Source organism: Sylvia atricapilla, chromosome 3 (genome assembly GCF_009819655.1).
Source record: "Sylvia atricapilla isolate bSylAtr1 chromosome 3, bSylAtr1.pri, whole genome shotgun sequence".
Classification (NCBI taxonomy): Eukaryota; Metazoa; Chordata; class Aves; order Passeriformes; family Sylviidae; genus Sylvia; species Sylvia atricapilla.
In genome coordinates, this window is record NC_089142.1 from 14,349,752 (window position 1) to 14,369,376 (window position 19,625).

Genomic DNA, 19,625 nt, shown 5'->3' on the forward strand with positions numbered 1-19,625 from the left:
CACTTTATTACAACAGATGTTTCTCCTTGGCACAAATGGTCAATAAAACAAGGCAGTCATTATGCTGAAAAATGTCAAGACACTTACTGGATTTCTGCAACATTATGTTAACCACTACAATTGTATTTTCTTCACAATCCCAGGGTGATTTCCAAAGTGACAGACCGTGTGGCCTGCCATAAAACTACACATGACCTAGTCAGCCCTGAGATTCATGAAGGAACTAATTCTATTCAGCACAGAAGTGAGGCTCGACTGGAGATACTGCTAAAAGATCCTCTGAATTGCAATACATTCTTCTGCACCAAGCATCAGGCTACTTCCTGAAAATATTATTGGTTTGGTTGAAATGGTTTTGTGTAATTTTTTCTTTTAATGCAGAATATTCTGGTAGATCTGCCAGAAGACGCGAAGGATTTTATTTAGCTGCTAAAATGCTGTTTCTGTGTGGTCTTGTTATATACTTCAAGCTAGAAAGTTTGAGACTTGCCGTACTTGCAAGTTGCCTGATCAAGTTGAAGAAAACAGGGAAATGGACCCAGAAGAAACTCTTTCTCTTTTTTTCAGCAAAACAATAATTTGTTTTTCCATTCTGTTCCTATTCTCTCTTTGGAAATGTAAGCACAGGAAGAATTGTCATCATGTACTCCGTGGGACAAATTTTGAGAACTCCTGTCTCATGCAACTAACTGAATTTGAAAGGTTTTCATGCTTCTAAACCAGATGCTCATGCTTGCACCCTCTCTGATATACCAATATCTGAGACATGTCCTCCTCCATCATGCATTCCCTTGCTTGTCACAAGTTCAGCAGCATCCTCAGCACAGAGGCATCCTCAATAAACCAGATCCTTATTGACTATTTTCCTTTTGCCACTGAAATCTGAGGGTTCAGTCTATGTGAACTTAAGCTACTGGAAGTCAGAACTATCAGGATCCTGCCAGACTCTTGTCCCTGAACATGCCCCTTCCCTTGTGCAGACGTTTTGTGAAGTTTAGATAGATCAAATTTAACTGCTGAATTCAAAGCCATGACCTGTCAGCTGGGTCTCCCCAAATTCCTGCTGTCACTGCTTCCAGCAGCACCAGAATGAAATGAGGTCACACCAGTAGCACTTCCACCAGCAATGGCCACTCCTCCCAAACTTCTTCATGGGCAACAGTAAAACTGGTCTGGCAGCTATTAATGTTGAAAGTACTTCAAAAATAGTACTTGCTGCTATTTTGAAGGGGTGGGTGAATCTTCAGATCCCAGGAGAACAAAGGCTTCCCAGCTCAAGGGAGGGACCTCTGACAGGTATCCTGCATCAAACAATGATCTAGAAAATGCTACTAGAAATCCTTCTGCTTCATCTTTGCAATCTTGCTGTCTCACACGGCCCAGATGAATGGCAGGTGACTTTCTGCTTCAGGGTGTGTCACTGTTCCCTATCTCACTTGCTATCAGGATATAACCTAAGAGAGGAGACATCTGGGAAATGTGGTACCTTCTGTTGTCATGCATAAAGAACAAACCTCATACGGCAGCAATCTGAGCTGTGGGTGCATGATCAGGTCAGACTGGGTGCCTCTAAAACTACTGGGTTTTCAACACAATTTTGAGAGTCCAAAAATGTTGACAAAATGGCTGTGAAAGAGGCTAATCCCAAATAAACTATGACACAAAGAAGTGGAATGACAAGTTGCCCTGGGAACCTGAATGGCCACAATAGTAAAGAATTAGGAGAGAAGGACCTGGATTTGAATATGAAATTCCACCTCACCTGGAGGTGAATGCTCCATTTAAACAGCAGAAGAGGACAGATGTCTGATTCCAGCCTTTTGGTAACTCCAAGTGACTAAAATTAAATGCAGGTTAATAACACAAATGAAAAATGTTCATTCAGGCAAAGCATGTTTTACGGTGAACTGCACTACAGAAATACTCAGCCCCATCTCAATTTGGAAGTCAGAAAGCAACCAGAACTTGTAAAGTCAGAATGCCTCTGTGTTACACTCCTTATGATCATCTGCCAAGGCAGGAGCCAGGCAAGACTCCTGGAATACAAGATTATTTCTTACATTTGTAATATTGATTATCTCAGTGTCCTGTAGAAGTGTTCTTCAAACACAGCACTTCCTTTGTCTAGTAACCGATGTCAGGTGTGGTGTCAGCCGGCTCCCCTGCACACACCCATGAGGTGTCACAGGATCACACATGGAACAACGTATGCTCATCAGCCTGCTAACCTCAGAAATCTGTAAAGCCCCTCCTAATCCTGTCCCTGCAAATATCTACGTCTCTTTAAATGTACACACAATAACTTAGCTCATTAACCTCTGCAAACAAAGTATCTTTCCTCTATTCCCCTGTGTATGTACCATGAGCCACATGAGACTTTTTGGCACTAATACATCAAAGCTCGTGCTCTAATGCAGAAGCATCTAAACCTTTGTCGAGATTCCATTCAAACACTGTCTTCACTGAGATAGCAAAGCCCCACACGAGCTCATTACCACCTGTTATAAATATTGGGGAATTAATTCGTTCTTTTTAGATAGATATCCTGTATAAAAATACATACAGTATCAAATGCCACTGCCTCCTTGAAATAAAAGTGTGGTGCAACTACAAGCCGCTTCCAGGAATGAGAGACCCATTCACCTGCAAAACAAAGAAGGGAGTCCCCACCAGGAGATGGGCCTTATCCAGAGACGGGATTGCTACCGACCTGGTGCTCATCACCTGATTGGGATCTTATCGGACCGGTGGGCATGAGAATGCCAAGTTCCTGTAAGTCTAATCAGGAGCCCCAATACTGCCTGGAAAACCGTTCACCAGACCAGCAGAGGGGAAGAAAAGAAATATGAATTTGAAACCCCAACAGAGTGGACAATGGGGTGACGCAACTTTTGCCTCAAGCAAGAAAAACTGTATGAAAGCGGACTGTGCAAGGGCAGAATTGGTGAACCAGGGAGGATACGGCATGCTGTCGGATGTGAGGTTCACCCAGCATCAATCCCGGGGTCCATGCTGTCCGATTGATTTTGGCTTTTTCCATAAAATTCTATTTCACAAAATTTATCAATAAAATGGCATTTTTATGAAATTGGACTTGTTATTTATAACACCACCTTTAATGAGTTTTGTCTGAAGGCAACTGATTTATCACATGGTCTCTACCGTTTCCCTCTTTTTTGCATTTATCACTCGACTAATATTTGTCAGCACTGTCTTATGGGTGTTTCCAGAACACACATAAGAACGTCCAGCTGTTCCTGCAGAACTGTTTCCTGCAGAAACTCACTAGGAATTTGATGAGGCAGTAAAATCTGTCTTAAAAGGTTCTTATTCAGCAGTAACATGTTTCTTGGTGCTACAGAAATGTTAAATACAACCATTCAACTTACTGTAGCAGACATCCGTAGAAATAACTCTTATCTTTATGCATGTGCTTCTATTAGTCACTCTCTCGCCTTGCCCCCAGTTCTCAATTGTCTCTGCTAATTTACACGCTATGAAGTGATTCTTTTATGATTTCTGGGTTTGAGAATTTTACCTGGAGCTAACGTCATGCTAATTGCTCAACAGTTCACTGACTCTCATGTTTCATTTTTTCACCACATAGTGGAACCTACTAGACCCTTTTTAGAAATACTCATTGATGGTCTGCAAAGCAGCTCCCATTTGCTGTAGAATAATAGACATGTTTTAAGATCTACTAAGTGCCACAAACCTGAACCTGCCTGCTCAGCAGCCTGCCCTTTTAGGGATGGAAATGCCAACATGTCAGTATTTTGGAGCCATTCTGATAAACACATTTATTCCGTGTATCTCTGTGCCCCCCTTTCTGAAAATTTTTGAGGGAAAACTTGAGCCCTTAAAAAGGGCTGTCTATTCTTACTGCTCTAACAGCTCCATTCTCCCAAAACCCAGGACTGAACCATACTGAAGAGTGCTATTTGTGTGCATGAAGCAGTGGGGATGTGGATGGGGATAAAATTTAGACAACTTCTGAAAAAATCTATTTCAATGGTACATTAAATTCAGCTACAATTACTATACTACAAAATTCACAACTCACTTAATCGTGTAATCCTAGCTCTGCAAAAGCCTTTGTCTGAATCTGTGCCCAATACATAGCCCCAAGCCTTAGGGCCCACCTGCAATGTGTAATCTTTGGGGGAAGGGGGGACAGAATACCAGCTTTTCTCATCAGTTGTTTCCAGTGCTTTTGAACTCGGATGCTTTATTTTCATACCAAAGAGCCACCTGCACGCTGTGTTGCTGGACTCAAAAGTTTCCAAGCGTTTGTTGGATGCAGGCGGTTTACCAGGGGCTTAACAGCACTTCTCTCAGCATGCACCAGCCCCCTCCCCCTGCTTGTATTTCCCCAGACTGCAGCAGACTCAGCCGGGCTAATTCCTGAAGGCGAGCCTGCGAATTGAAAACATTTTTTTTTCAGATCTAGTTCTCTGCGTTTGTTTTCATAGAGGCTGTAGCAAAGCAGCTCGGCCATCCAACAGCACAGATCCCTGCTCTGCCTTCCTTCTCCCTGAAGGCCTGCGCGGGGTCTGGCCCAGGCCCGGGCACCCGCCAGCGCTGAGGCGGGAGCGTCCGGGAGCGCTCTGGGCAGGGCAAGATCCTCGGAAACTGCTGGAAGCAGACTAAGAGAGCTTTCCCCGGCACACCAGAGCTCACCAGGGCCACCTGCAGCACGGTCGTGCCCCCGGCAGCTCCGAAACTCCACGGCTGCCCGGCCGCCGCCACCGCCCTCTTCCTCCCCCGCCTCCGCCCCTCAGCGCCTCCCCCCGCCCCGTGCGCCGCAGCGGCTGGCGCGGCCGCTCCCCATTGGCTGCGGCGCTGCCCGGCCGCCGGCGCGGCCAATGCGCGGCAGCCACGGCGGGGCGCGTGGCGCGGGCGGGGCGGGGCGGGGCGGGGCGCGCAGGCCGTGGCGACGGCGGCGGCGGCCGAGGGAGCGGGGCAGCCATGGGGGTGCGCGGCGCGGGCCGGCTGTGGTGGGGTAGGAGCCGTGAGGGCCCGGGGGCGGTCTGAGGGGGCAGCGGGACACGGCGGGATGCGAATTCCCTTTCCCTGGCTTTGCGGGTCCCATCGCGGCGGGAGGGAGAGAGGCCCGGGGCCGTGTGGCCGCTCTGCCGGGGCGGCGGGCGGAGCGGAGAGCCTCCTGAAAGGAGGTTGTCGCCAGGTGGGGATCGGCCTCTTCTCCCAGACTGCTTGCACTAGGGCTAGAGGATATAGTCTTAAGGTGCACCAGGGGAGGTTTAGATTGGACCTTAGGACCAATTTCCTCACACACAGGGTAATTAGCTGCTAGAACGGGCTGTCCGGGGCGGTGGTGGAGTCATCGTCCCTGAAAGTGTTTTAGGAAAGACTGGACGCGACAATGGGTGCCATGGTCTGTTTGACGTATGGGTGGATTGGTCATGGGCTGGAGTTGATCTCAGAGGGCTTTCCCAAGCCCATTGATTCTGTGGGGGCAGCGCTGGCAGTCGGGGTCTGGCTGTGGCCGGTCTGTGCCGCGGGGGTTGCTCGGTGGGTTAGGGAGGCACACGTAGAGAGATCCGAGAGATCCTAAAGATCCGAGCAGAAAAAATAAACCATAAAAAGAAAGCGATGGTTATCTCGCACCCTAATCAAAGACCTTCTTTGATTTGAGTGATTTGAGCCAACGGCGGTGTTCGTGCCTGTCTGCCCTGCCTTGCGATCCGGTGCCTTGGGGGCAGGCCGAGTGCAGTGACCGAGGTCAGACGGAGGAGTCCGAGCGGGGCTGATGTTCCCCGTCCCCTGCTCCTGCTGCCGCCTCTTGTGTGCCGGGGGAATCGGTAAAGGGCTCCCGCTCGGGCCCTTGGATGGAAACGCCGAAGGTGCCGGGAGCTGTGCTCCAGGCTGTGGCTCGCCGAGCGCACGTGTGCAGGGATGTGTGGGCTCGGCACACCGAGCACTGCTGCGGGAGGGGGCAATGGTAGGAGGAGCTCACAGAATCATCATCATCCCGTGACAAAAGCTTTTTTAATAATAGATCTCCCGACTTGCAACTTAGTGGTTCAGCTAGGACTAGTAATACCACCATGGTGCTGCCTTAGCTGGTTTATTGATGCTTCTGTCTGTGTGATTTGCTTACGTTAGAAAACAACTTTTGAAATCAGATTATCGGATTGGTTTTTTTTTCCTTAATAACAAGGACAGATTTGCATTTATCTGGCTTAATACTTGTAGGAAAACGATCTTTTTCTTTGCTAAAGTTGAATTAAATCTTGAATGTTTTACTACAGAAAGGAAAGTTATGCCACCAGTTCATGACTCATAGTTTAAAAAAATGCAGTGATGGGGAACTAGGTGAATTTCACCATGTGCTTTCTTTTGGAAGTTCTCTTTAGCAGGTGTATTTACATAAGCTAGAACTTCTCTCTTTCAAGGGACAGAAGTGGCTGAGAGAATTTTGTCTTCTGAATGTATTCTGCCAGAGATCACCTAAAAGGTGAAGCGAGAATATGCTGATTTCAATTTAATGGTATCATTCTGTCTAGAGGAGGTCTTTCCTCTTGAGAGTCAGTGTAACATTCAAGGAGCTTTTCCCATCCTTATTTTCTTACTCTACCCCAGCAGCAGCTGTTACTGTAGGTCACTGTAACATGCTGTGACAGCCACGGATTGCCTTGGAAGTCAGTTGGTCAGTGCTGACGAAGTGTTGCTTGTGTATGGGCATACTAAAGAGACAGAGCCAATCTAACACATACATCTGGTGGTGGAATCCCATTTTGATCACCCCAGAAGAAAAGGGTTGCATCCTCGTGCTAAAAGAAACCAATAGGATGGGGCAGTGGTGCAGTGGAGAGGGCACTGGTTTATGGTGTGGCAATTTAGTCCTGATCTCTGCTTGAGTAACCTGGAAGATGTTACTTCTGTCAGCTTTCCTCTCCTGCAAATAGGGGTAATGAAACTGGCTTTTATTGCGTGGGACTGATAAAGTGCAGGTGATGCTGTACAGTCTGTATACCATGTGCTGTAGAGGTTCTGCATCATTGACCTGTTTTTCTCTCATATTGAGTCTTGAGAGAGAATGTGCAGCTTCCCATTCAAGCTGTTAACCACTTGCAGCAAAGCTTTTTAATATCTGGTTCTGACTCAGACTGGATGTCTGAGCTCTTACTCCCTCCAGTCACAAGTGGATTAAGAAAAGTCTTTTGTCATGTGGATTTTGTAGCAGAGGTGTTTGTCATCTCTCATCAAGTCATTTCTCAGTCTCCCTGGTTGACTATGTAGAAGGAAGAATCAGATTTTATGTACAAAGTCTCAAGCAAAAATAAGTTCCAGAAGTTATCAGAAGTACAAAGCCATAAGAAAAGGCACTTTTCTTCTACCTTTTAATGTTATTCTTTTAGCATTCTCAGGGCGCTTGAGTAGTTAACCAGAGAGATTTAGCAGTCTTTCTCCAGTCTGTTCCTAAAGACACAAATTAATGGTAGACTAAGATCCTCGTGAGCAAGAATGATGCACTACCAGGGCATCAAGTGCTGGTCCTAAAATCAGTATAAGTGTGCCAATCCTAGTTGGGACAGTCCTGTGTGATGTGATCCTATAAAAGATGTGTTTGAGTGCCTGCTGTGCAAGAGGTTTGAACAACTGGCTTAGGAGTTTCTATAAGAACTGAAAGAAAACATAGCTGATGGTGGAGATCCCTGCAGAAGTTCTGATGGTCTGGTACCAGCAGGAGTTAGGGTAGGAGCTTTGACACAAGTCTGTGGAGAGCCATAGCAGTGGCACAACTCCAGCTAGCTTTAGGCACAGACCCTATTTTACGTGAATCATGTTTTAAGTGAGGAGGGAGAGCATATATCTTGCCTTACCTTCCTTTTTAAATCTGGTCTGACTAGAATCCCTTCCCAGCACTGGTGATTTGTGAAGAGTGGGGAGATGGTTGAGCCATGGCTACAGGAGGGTCGTAAATGTTCCAACAGGACTGCTGATGTCTTTGCTTTTCGTTGTAGGCACAGTGAGCTGCACTTTGTTCCTGGCAGTTAACGGTTTATATTCAGCCAGTGATGATGTGATAGAGCTCACACCAACTAACTTCAACAAGGAGGTCATTCAGAGCGAGAGCCTGTGGCTTGTGGAGTTCTATGCCCCATGGTAAGAACTGCAGCTGTGTTCTTGCTTGCTCTTATGACTGAGGAGCAGCACAGGAATCTGCTGCTGATCAGCTCAAGGGTTCCTTCACTTGTTGGTAGCATAGTTTTTCAGTTTGTTGGCCTCATGACTAGCAAAATAGCTGTACTTGGGATTCCTGCTGTAAGTATTTTCATGAGGGAAAAAGGCAGGAATTAGCATTTCAAGTTGGCAGATAGAGTCTGGTAGCAAAACCTACGCCATTTTTCTACTGGATTTTTTTCTGGTTAAATTAGTATTAAAAATTACTGATTAAAGTGCAGTAGGTAAGTGAGAAAATTTCTCATTTCTGTGTTTCTGAGAATAATTCTGATGTAATAGCACAGATCTGAACTCACATTTAAAATTTCCAATTTCCATTTAAATATACTGGCTTTGTGCATCTTAATTTAGCATCCCTCTTTGTGTCCTGTTCTGCTCAGGTCCAGCGTATGGAGTCTATTCCATTTAAATTCTGGTGATATATATATATATATTCTATCTTTGTACAAATACTCTGTGATACTGACATCCAAAGCTCCACATTCTGGAGAAAATGGCCTTTTGTTGCAGCAGCTTGACACTTTTTGGAGAGGTTTAGGGGGAGCCTTGCTGTGCCTCTTTGAGTGTTGCTGCACTCTATATAATGTGGAGGTTTTTCTTCAGAAGCCTGAGTGATGGTGTGATCTTGTGGCACAGGCTCTTTTCATGAGTAAATCCTCAGTCTCCTACTGTTTGATGTGAGTGACTAAAATAGTTGTCAGATCTGAATGACATTTATCATTTTTTTGTTTGTTTTTTCTAAAAGGTGTGGTCATTGTCAAAGACTAACCCCTGAGTGGAAGAAAGCAGCAACAGCTTTAAAAGTAAGTTTAGCCTTTCAAATGTGCTTGTAGAAGTGGATTGAAGAGAGTTTGGCTGTTTGGTATCTGGATTGGGAACGTGAAGGGGTTTGGTCTTTACAACCATTATCACTTTAATCATGCTCGTCTAGCCAGGAAGGTGTTATTCAGGAACTTGAAAACTTGGGATTTTGGTTTGGTTTGTTGTATCCTTTTTAAAAGAAGCCATTGACTTGTAGAGGAAGAAAGTCAGTTCTGTCCCTGTGAATTCTCATTACTATTCTCTAGGAGTGAAAACAGCTTTTTAAGTCATTAGTATTGACTGTTTTTTCAATTACAGAAAAATTAGTCATATTGTGATTGCCTATGTAAAATATATATATATTCTCCTTTTTAGAAAACCAAACAAAATAATGAAACAATTTAAAATTTTATTTTGTCACACTGAAGAAAGAAGTGGACATTTATAGTGTTCTGTGTAAAATACCTCTGTTCTGTTGCACTCCTAGTAACTGCCCCTGTCTTCCCCCCTTCTCTCTTCTCCCCTGTGTCTCCAGCAGAGTATAAAAGGTGTTAAATTGCTCTAGAAGTCTTGGGTGTCATTTTTTGTTTTGTTTCTGCAGGGTGTAGTGAAAGTGGGTGCAGTAGATGCAGATAAACATCAGTCCTTGGGTGGACAGTATGGAGTCAGAGGGTTTCCAACTATCAAGATATTTGGAGCCAACAAAAACAAAGCAGAGGATTATCAGGGTAATGTGATGAATTTTTAGACGTTGCATGCCTAAAAACTTCCCTGAATGCAGTAATCTGGTAGCTGTTAATGCTGTGTTGGGTGGCTTTTCCTTCCTGTCTAATGCTTGTAGTAATGGAGAGACAGATGGGTGGGAGTGGTGTGACCAAATTGTGTATGTCTTAGCATTGTCTAACAGTCCCACCTGCAGTTCATAGTTGTTGGAGCTTGATAGGAAGTTTCAAGGAATACTCCTTACTTCCTGTTTTTTTTGAGCTTGCCATAGAGTCACTCCTCATCAGAAAAGCCAAGTAATGAGAAGCTGTAGTGAAGTCCGTCTTACTGTTTGTGTTTAAGTCAGATGTCCCACCACTAGTACTGTATCACTCAAAAGCCCAGTCCTGCTTTTCCTGTAAGATCATTAGGGTGAGGGAGGATTAAGTTTGTAATTAAGGTAAGAGCCTACCTTAAACTGACCTTTTGATGGTTTGATCACTTACTTTGCTGCCCTGCAGGTGGCAGGACAAGTGACGCCATTGTCGATGCTGCTCTAAGTGCTCTTCGGACCCTGGTGAAAGGACGTCTAAGTGGCAGAAGTGGAGGATACAGTTCTGGAAAACAGGTATTTGAGGGAATGTGTGTTTGTTTTTCAGCTGGAGACTGTCTTGTACATGAGATCAAACATCTCAATTCAGTCACAGATTTTGAAGGGGTGTCTGGAATTTTATCTAGTCCAGGTCCTTGCCCAGTGCAGGGCCAGCTGGAGCAGATTGCAGTCCCTAAAGTTGTATCTCCAAGAACTGAGACACCAAGTGGACTGCATTCTCCAGGCAACCTGTTCCAGTGTTTGACTGTGTTCACAGTAGAAAGCTCTCTTCTTATGTTCTAGGTTATAGAATCATAGAATGGTATTTCTTGTGTTTGAACTTCGTCCCTTTTGTCTCGTGTTGCAGCAAAGAGCCTGCCTTTGTTTTCTTTACTCTCCTACACCCTCTTGTCACATGTCAGATGCTCAAAGCCCTTAATCAGCTCTGACCATTGGCTGGACTTGCTCCAGTGTGTGCATGCATGTCATATGGGGAGTGTAGACCTAGACCTAGCACTCCAGGTGTTTCATATTGTGCTGAACAGAAGAAAAGATTGCCTCCTCAGTCCTTCTGGCAACTCTCTGCCTAGTGCAGCTTGGGAGGCTGTTGACCACTTTGCCACAGGATTGCAGTGCTGGTTTATATTCAGCTTGTCCACCAGGACAGTTATATTTCTCTTTAAAAAATTGCTTTCCAGCTAGTCAGTTCTCAGTGTGTACTGGTGTATACGGTTGTTACTCTCTAGGTGCATCTCCCTTTGAACTTTGAGGTTCCTGTTAGCCCCATTCTCCAGGTGGTTCAGGTATCACTTACCTAATCCTAGTCTAAATTAGACAGATTAAAGTTTTTTAACTTAGTAGTGTTTTTCTGAAGTTGGTTTGCTGGATTTCTCCCTGAAGATAAATTGAAAAGCTTCTGGCTTTTACTACTGTTTCTGAGTCGTGATGCAAGTACATTCTGACATCCTCAGGGTGGCCACATAGAAGAGCTGGGTGGACTGTACCCTGTAGTGTGTATCAAACTCCCACACATTTGTTTTGCCTGGAAACCAGGACTCGGTTCCAGATGGAGGTGGAGGTTGGAGAGCACTTTCTTCATGGACAGATCAGTGCATGAAGAGCTGAAAAAGTGTTTCCACATCTTCTTGGTAGTCAGTTTGACCCAATTTATCTTTTTTCTAGAGAAGATTCATTTGCTGTGTGTTGAAAATGTTGTGGGAAGTGGGCTGTGTGTACTGTCAGTTTTATAAAGGGAAAGTTGCATGACCTAACACTGCCTGTTTTGTATCTTGCTGAAATAAAGATCATTTGGTTCAGTGTGACACACACAGGAGTTGGCCTGCGTAGGAGACCAGTGTTGGTTACTTCTTACATGAGGGTCTGTTTGTTTCTTACAGAGCCGGGAGAGCGGAGGTGGAGATGAGAAGGATGTGATTGAGCTGACTGATGACAGCTTTGATAAGAATGTCATAAATAGTGACGATGTGTGGATGGTGGAGTTTTATGCCCCGTGGTGTGGGCACTGCAAAAAGTAAATGAGGTTTTTCTTTAACAATTCAGTTCTTGTTAGTGTCTGTTTTGTGTAATATCTGTAATCCCCTAAAAGAGGAGTGAGTTTTCTTGTAAAGGTGATCTAATAAAAATTTGTGGGCTTCTGCTCAGGGCCCCTTGGCACTGCTCTGGCTGCACTCCTCCTTAGCAGTAAAATTTCCAGTTATCAGTAGAAATAAGATCTGGAAGTTATAATAAAATTTCCATTCCTTCCTGAAGGACATCAGTCTTGTTTGGATAACCCTCTTAGCTGTCATTCTCAGCAAGAGAGTTTTTCTTTAGTGAAACATGCTACATAATGTTGAAGTGTGATATACTGTTGCTAGCTCTGAGAGAACTTAGGGCATTTGTACTCTGTTTTTCAGCCTGGAGCCAGAATGGGCAGCTGCTGCGACCGAGGTGAAGGAACAAACAAAAGGAAAAGTAAAGCTGGCTGCAGTAGATGCAACAGTCAATCAGATGCTGGCAAGCCGATATGGGGTGAGTGTGCCCTGCAGTGGTTACAATTTCCTTTCCATCTCTACCAAGTCAGATTTCTCTTCAATCCTTACTGAACTGTTCCTTAATATGGTACTACTTAAATGTTTTGTGCTAAAAATAAGTGACACATTCAATTTGTTTCCCACAAATAATGAATGTCAGTAACAACATAAATGGAGAAAGAGGAAAAAGAATTGTTCTGGCTGTTGCTGAGAAGAAAGGCTATTTATTTCCATAACACCTTGTATACCTTTATCATCTGGAGGGAGAAGTCTCTTTCTTGAGACTGTAGGCTGGTTGAGCATCTCTGGAACTCTTGGACGCAGCTATCAGGGATCACTCTGACAATATCAGCTGCCCAGACCAGGTGTGTTGCTCACCAAAGGAGAATGAATACTCTTGAATTTTTAGTACAGTCCACGGAGCTTATAATATGCTGCACATGGCTGACAATGTAGAGGGAGCACTGAGTGAGATTTACTGGAAGTGTAGCAGAAGGAGCTTAAGGTCCACTTGCTGCCATGTATGCCCAGTGTTGTCCACTCCCAGAGAAATCAGGAAATTAATGTTTAATAAATATCAAGGGTAAAGATAGTCCTCATGGTGCTTAAACCTGCAGCGCTTGGTGCGTCTAAATTGAGATGAAACCACTGCTGATTCATCAGGCCAAAACCCTAAAGCAGCATTTTAGTGTACATTAACATGTTCTGAACTGTTGCAAAAGTAGGAAGCTACAAAATTCAAGTTGAGTCAGAACACGTGAGACTCAATAGACGAAGATGTTGAATCTCCTCCCTTGCTCTTAGTGTAGTGGACATCAGATAATTTCCACCATAAATATACAGGTTTATTTGAGCTGATGGTTTAAACTTGTCTTACAGATTCGTGGATTTCCCACCATTAAAATCTTCCAGAAAGGAGAAGACCCTGTTGATTATGATGGTGGGAGAACTAGATCTGATATCATTGCTCGTGCTCTGGATCTGTTTTCTGATAATGCACCGCCACCTGAGCTCCTGGAGGTACCTACATATCGTTTTCTCAGATTGCTTTTCCATCATACTCTTGCAGCAGTTTTTACAGGTCTATCTGAACTCTTAATAAAACTACCTAAGTGTGGTGCTGCTGCACTGTTTTGCCCCAGAAAGTAAAGGATGACAAGCTTTGAATAACAAAAAGCTGAATGTTCATTTCTGTTGTCAATTTGTTATTGTCAGGAAGATGATCAGAATTGATACAGTGGAGGCATTGACAGGATGGTGCCAGGGTGTCTGAATCTGCTCTTGAGGAATGAGTGAAAAGGTTGAATTCTGTGCCCCATCTCTTTCCTCACAATAAGAGAGCATGGTCTTGTCATTTGCAAGCTGTCCATTAGGAGATGCATGATGAGTGGTTTTGCTTGTTGTCCAAAAAACTCCACCCCCTGTCAGGCGCCTTCTTTTTTCAGCCTGCTGTTAGTAGATTTGAAATGGTGATCACTTGTCTCCAAAGTGAGGTACATGCAAGACAGTCCATTGGAATGCAAGAAGGAAAAAACAAAAAATATCTGTACTATTAATAAACATAAAGATATTTTTATATGGTGCTTATTTAATCTTTCTTATCCTTCTAATTTTTTTTTTTCATTTTGAGTGCTTTCTAATATTAATACAGGAATATATGTTGATGTATGTGTATATGCGTATAATTGATACATATATCAGAGTCTGCATGCTTAGAAATTTATTTACTGGTGGGATACACAATCAAAGGTCAGAGAGCACTGGATCAATTCCTTTTTGAGACTGATCCCACAAAACCAGTGTTACTGTTCCTTGAGCACCCTCATCCACAGCAAAGGCTGCCTCTGCTGGCTGTCCCTGTGCAGCATGGGCCTGGAGGTGCTCTTTCCAGCCTTGGGCAAGAACAGTCATTTTGAGCAATAAGTGACACCTGACTGTGCCTTCTGTAAGCTTTATTTGGTACTGCATAGTTTCCTGTTGCTGCAAGTCTCAACAGAAGACTTTGTGAATTCTTTGTTAATTATTCTTGTACTGGGGAGGGGCAGTGAAGTGGAAGAGACTTGTAAACTTTTGTGTCAAGTTGTTTTAATGCTTACTACCTTGCAGGATGGAGTTATTAGGCTGTTGGAGTACAGTCACAACTGAAGAACCACGTCTTACTGTCATTGACTTTGTGCTGCTTTCTTCTAGATAATTAGTGAGGATGTTCTGAAGAGTACCTGTGATGCTCATCAGCTCTGCATCATTTCTGTCCTGCCTCATATTCTTGACACAGGTACACATACAAACAAGCAGACTTCTGTATGAATTTGTCACTTAAAGCATGTAGTTGTGTATTTTAACTTGTCCAATTCTGTTTAACAAACAGGAGCTTCAGGGAGAAATTCTTACCTGGATGTCATGTTAAAAATGGCTGAAAAATACAAAAAGAAAATGTGGGGGTAAGTGTTACTATCCACTGGTCACCTTGGAAAAGATGTGAGAATTTATCAGGGTAATGAGATAAAATTGTATGATACCTGTTTAGATACAGAAAGAGTTTTTCCTTCTTCGGGGTAGCATATCTTGGTATTTCACTAATTTCTGGAGATGGGAATGCTGTCACTAAATTTTTCATCCACCTTTCAAATTCTGTATTTACAAGTGATATCTAAGCATTAATGAGATTAAGCATCTATTACTCTTGTCCTGAATACTCAAGTATTTTAGAGAGATTTCTTCTACCATCTTTTGCTGGTTGGTGAGTCTGCCATTGTGACTGTTGAAGTCTCAGAAAAACAAGTAAATTGCCATTCATTAACACATTTCATGCTCTCAAAGAAACAGGGCAGCAGGCTATGCCTTTACTCCTCCTTCACTCAGGTGCAGGTTAGGATCTCTGGGACTTCTCAGGAAAGTGAGAGCTGTTCTATCACACTGACTGCTGTGAAGAGGAGTAAAATGGCATGAAAGCCTGGGGGCAAATGCTCAGATTGGCTCATTCCAGAGGTTCCTTAGGGGTCTTGCGAAGATGAGAGGAGCTGAGACTGAGTGTCCTGAGCTAGAAATCCCCCACAGTGATATTTGAGCAGGACTTTATAATCTTTAGATCTGTGACTTGAGTACTTTTAAACCTTCCCCCTAATACGGGCTAAAGTGTATCAGTGCGTTCAGGTTGCTAACATAACTGCACTGTGTTTAGTGGCTGTTCTTACCCAGCTTTTGGTGGCTGTGTGGGTGGGACTGGCCTAGAGGTGCTGCTGAGAGGGGGCTTTCTTCTGTTGCAAGGTTCAAGATCAGGACTCTGCTTTTCCCTGCTGACTTTGAAAGTGTCAAGGGCAATATAGAGCCCCACTTGAACTCTGCAGGATTGCAGGATATGTGATTTGAAAATTATTGTAATGCCTATCCTCACTATTAATTTTCTGCTTCATCTTTTCCTCAAGGTGGCTGTGGACAGAAGCAGGCGCTCAGTCAGATCTTGAGAGTTCTCTGGGGATTGGAGGCTTTGGATATCCAGCAATGGCAGCTGTTAATGCTCGGAAGATGAAATTTGCCCTTCTGAAAGGATCATTCAGTGAGCAAGGGATTAATGAGTTTCTCAGGTGTGAAATCTTTAAGTTACTTAAATCTTTCTGTATCTGGAGCTATGACTCTTTAGATCACAAGCAAAATCTGCTGCATCAGACAAGACTTGCCAGCACAAGAGAATTAAGATGAGAATTCAGTGGAGTAAAGGAATGGTTTCAATGGGGATTGCAGTAAAGCAGTCATTACCTTTTTGTGGTGTGCAGAATTAGTTGGCCATTTAGACTTAGATAGGTAGTTTTAGTACATTTGAAAACAGAAGTGGACTTTGATGTTGAAAAATTCTGTTTCTCTAGTAACTTAAGAAACAACTTACTAATGAATTCCATTTACTTCAAATAGTGCATTCTGACTCGTCATTAGTAATTGGAAAGTCCCCGGTTTGGGAATCATAATGGGTGCTGTTAAGTTCTTGAGGTTGTATATATTACTGTTCATCTTTCTGATTCAGTTTGGCCCTGTCTTCCTTTTCTCACCTTTCCATTCTCCTGGCTCTTGATAAATTGGGAGAGTTGAAACAATCCATCAAAAAAGTCAATAGCTCACTGCTCAGCACAAGTCCCATGAAATTGCCTCTTGTGTAGCTGGGCGAGAGCCAGTGCTGAGAAAAATAGAATAGGGAGAGGAAATGGAGAGATGACAGAAGGTGGCAGCAGCACTGAAACAGAGCAGCTAAACTTAAACTGTTACTTTAGGGTGGTCAAAGTTAAGTGGGAACTCTGCTTCCACATAAAGTATCAGCTGCCATAAGTTATGCAAGAACCCTACCCTTGAGACCTTACATTAGAAGTGTTTCCATGTCTATCCTTGCAGAACAGCCAGAATTGCAAAAGTAAATGCAACAGCCTCTCCCCACCTTGCCATAAGAAGCACATTAATTGAATGCAGTTCCTACTGAACTAATGGAATCAGTGCTATATTCTTACCTGGAAAAGTGGTCAGACTTTCTTCTTAATGCCAAAAAAGGAACATTTTAGGGCATCAAGTTAAATTCAGGATACAGATGCAAGCAGAGAAATACCAGACAGTTTGTAGTAATGCACATGAAAGTGTCTGCCTTTGTCAGACATGGCAAAATTTCTTAGTCTGTAAAGTCCATCTTAGTGAAGCCTTCCTGGGTGACATTGGATGGTGCTTCCAGGACCCAACAGCCAGTTTAACAGCTTATATTGCATTAGGTAATTGGTTTGTATTGTCTTACCATGCAGCACTACTTGCTAGAATAATCTCTTTGTGACACTTCAGCTCAGCTGTGCTGCCTAGAGAAAGCAGCATAATCACAGCTGGTGTGGCTGGCCATTCATTCAGCAGCTGTAGGCAGCTTCTGCAATCTAATAGGCAGTCTCAGCAGTGTTGACTGCAGGTAAGGAAATTGGCACTGTGAAGAGCATAAAAACTGTGAACTCCACTTGGGGAGGAATGCTAATTCAGTCTTATTTGCTTCTGAAAAATGCAAAAGTATTAGCTCCTCAGGATTTTAATGCTGGGCTTTTTAAGCCTGCCTAATTAGCAAGTTTAGGATGGAATGTCTCAAACAAAGCTGGTTACCTCGTACCCTTTGGAACCCATGGAGGCTGTCTCCCTAAAGATCACTGGTGATTTCAATGAACACTTGCAAGTGACTTCCACTACTAGAATTACAGACTCCCATTGGAGTTGCCTTAAGTGATAAACTGTTGAAGAGGCTGCAGTAATCTGGGATTTTTACACTGCTGAAATCTGAAAGAGTGTGTGTCTCACACATCTTTGAATCCAGTTGTATATTTTCAGTGCTTTTTTAAGGGCTTTGTCATTTTTGTATCCTGACAGTTAAGATCTACTTAAAGAGATGAAATCTTGAACTTGTATTACTCTCATCTGAAGCAGGCTCTCTTCCAGGTGGATGGAGGTTGGAGGAATTTCTTAAATTTAACTTTTACTTGTTTTTTCTCAGGGAACTCTCTGTTGGTCGCGGTTCTACAGCACCAGTGGGTGGTGGAGCTTTCCCCAAAATTCATTCAGTTGAACCCTGGGATGGCAAAGATGGTGAGGTAAGAGGTGCTCCATTTCTGAAAGTGCTGAGGGATTGCTGTACTTAGAAGTGACACAATAGAGTAACTAACACCTGTCAGTGTCAAAGTTCTTGTTCTTACAAGATGGTGGCAAGTTATGTTGACAGTTTCCCTTTATCTTAATCCTGCCAGCAGACATTGATCTGGTACATTGGTACATTGTATTTGTATATACAATATATACAATTGTATATACATTGTTTATACAATTGGTACATTGATCATCTGACATTGTGAACCAGATGTTTCTGCCTAACTGTTAGGATGTGATCTGAAAGCTGGATACCTTTAGGCAGAAATGTATTACAGTGCTGACTAAGGGAGGTGGTAGTGCATGCATTCAAGACCCCAGTGTTGTGGAGACTTGGGTTCTGCAATATGCTGACCTTGCCATCAAGGTCCTTAATGCCAGAAAGCTTGTCAGGTAAAGCCTGTGTGATAAATAACATGGTGACCAAGTCTACCTTCTTAAGGTTTAACATGGCTGTAAAAACCAAAGTTACTTGCAGTCCTTTGATCTACTTCAGATAGATAAAACCACAAAATAGGGTAGTAGCTTTGTTACATAGTTTATTTGTAGAGCCTTCATCTAGAGTATTCTGATCAGTAAAAAACAACCTCCTAGTCTAAACTCTGATCACTTGTCTTGTGCTTAGTGCACTTGAGATTTTCTGAATGAAAGAGATGACAAGAGAGAGCTTTACTCTCAGGATGAAGTAAGAATCATTCCAACTAGAGGATCTCCTAGCATTAAGCACTTCTAAATGTGTACTCAAAACCTTTCCTTTTTAACAGCTTCCAGTTGAAGATGACATTGATCTCAGTGATGTGGATCTGGATGACTTGGGAAAAGATGAGCTGTGAGATCTTCATGAAACTTCTTTTCTTGGGAGAGCCTGTGCAGCAGTTTGCAGCCTGGATCACAATCAGACAGATAATTCAGTGGCCTTTTTATGGAGAAGTAGCACATGACACACTGTGCTATTAGATGCACTGCAGCAGTGGACTGTACGCATCTCAAGAAAACATTGCAGAAATTCTATGAATTGTCATAACCAGTAAACTTGATTGTATTCTGTGTAACAAATATTTTGAGGACAACATGGATATTTCTTTGGAACATCTTGGGTTTTATTTTGTTGATAATGTGCTGTTTGAGTGTTACTGGAGGCTGTTAGTGTAACCAATTTTAAATGTAATTTTTTTTCATGGAGGTGGAACCTGCTCAGCTTCTGTTTCAATTAAAGAATAAAATATTTTTTGACACACAGTGTTAGTCTTGTATAGAGTAAGAAAGGTGCATATAGTACAAGCAGTCCCATACTGGATGACACTTGAAAGTGATAGAGGCATGTGCAGAGGGGAGTCCTAAACCACCTCCTTGCTGTGAGATCTTGACAGTTTAGCCTAAAGCCTGATAAGATGGACAATCTTAGTTTAAATGCTCTTCAGTCTTCCTTTTCCTATTTCTTCTCAGGGGCTTTCTCTTTCTTTGTGCCAGACTTCTTAAGTTCATTAATACAATGGAAGTGAGGTTGCTGCTGCAATGAGAGATGCTGGGAGCTGTTGGGTCTTTCCTCTGGATTAGTGATGAAGCTAATCTGTGTTGTAGGGTGTAAGGATTTCCAGGTGCTAACAGAAAACCACCCTGGTGCTGTCTCCAGCAAATTG

General features: G+C 43.3%; 1 protein-coding gene across 1 annotated transcript; it reads left to right on the forward strand.

Moving 5' to 3' along the window:
- Positions 1-4,936: 4,936 nt before the first annotated feature.
- PDIA6 (protein disulfide isomerase family A member 6) lies at positions 4,937-19,224 on the forward strand. The gene is made up of 13 exons (XM_066314799.1): positions 4,937-5,002; positions 7,989-8,130; positions 8,954-9,011; positions 9,611-9,737; positions 10,233-10,339; positions 11,701-11,834; positions 12,220-12,334; positions 13,216-13,356; positions 14,527-14,611; positions 14,705-14,777; positions 15,762-15,920; positions 17,837-17,933; positions 18,750-19,224. Exons 1-13 carry the CDS (start codon positions 4,969-4,971, stop codon positions 18,816-18,818), a joined length of 1,341 nt encoding a protein of 446 aa, XP_066170896.1. The 5' UTR covers positions 4,937-4,968; the 3' UTR covers positions 18,819-19,224.
- Positions 19,225-19,625: the final 401 nt, after the last annotated feature.

Bases quoted from the DNA above. Each gene is read 5' to 3' on its own strand.
- PDIA6 (XM_066314799.1), top strand. From the start codon at position 4,969: ATGGGGGTGCGCGGCGCGGGCCGGCTGTGGTGGG. The intron at 14,612-14,704 runs GTACACATACAA...TTTAACAAACAG, and splicing joins GCCTCATATTCTTGACACAG to GAGCTTCAGGGAGAAATTCT. The intron at 15,921-17,836 runs GTGTGAAATCTT...GTTTTTTCTCAG, and splicing joins GGGATTAATGAGTTTCTCAG to GGAACTCTCTGTTGGTCGCG.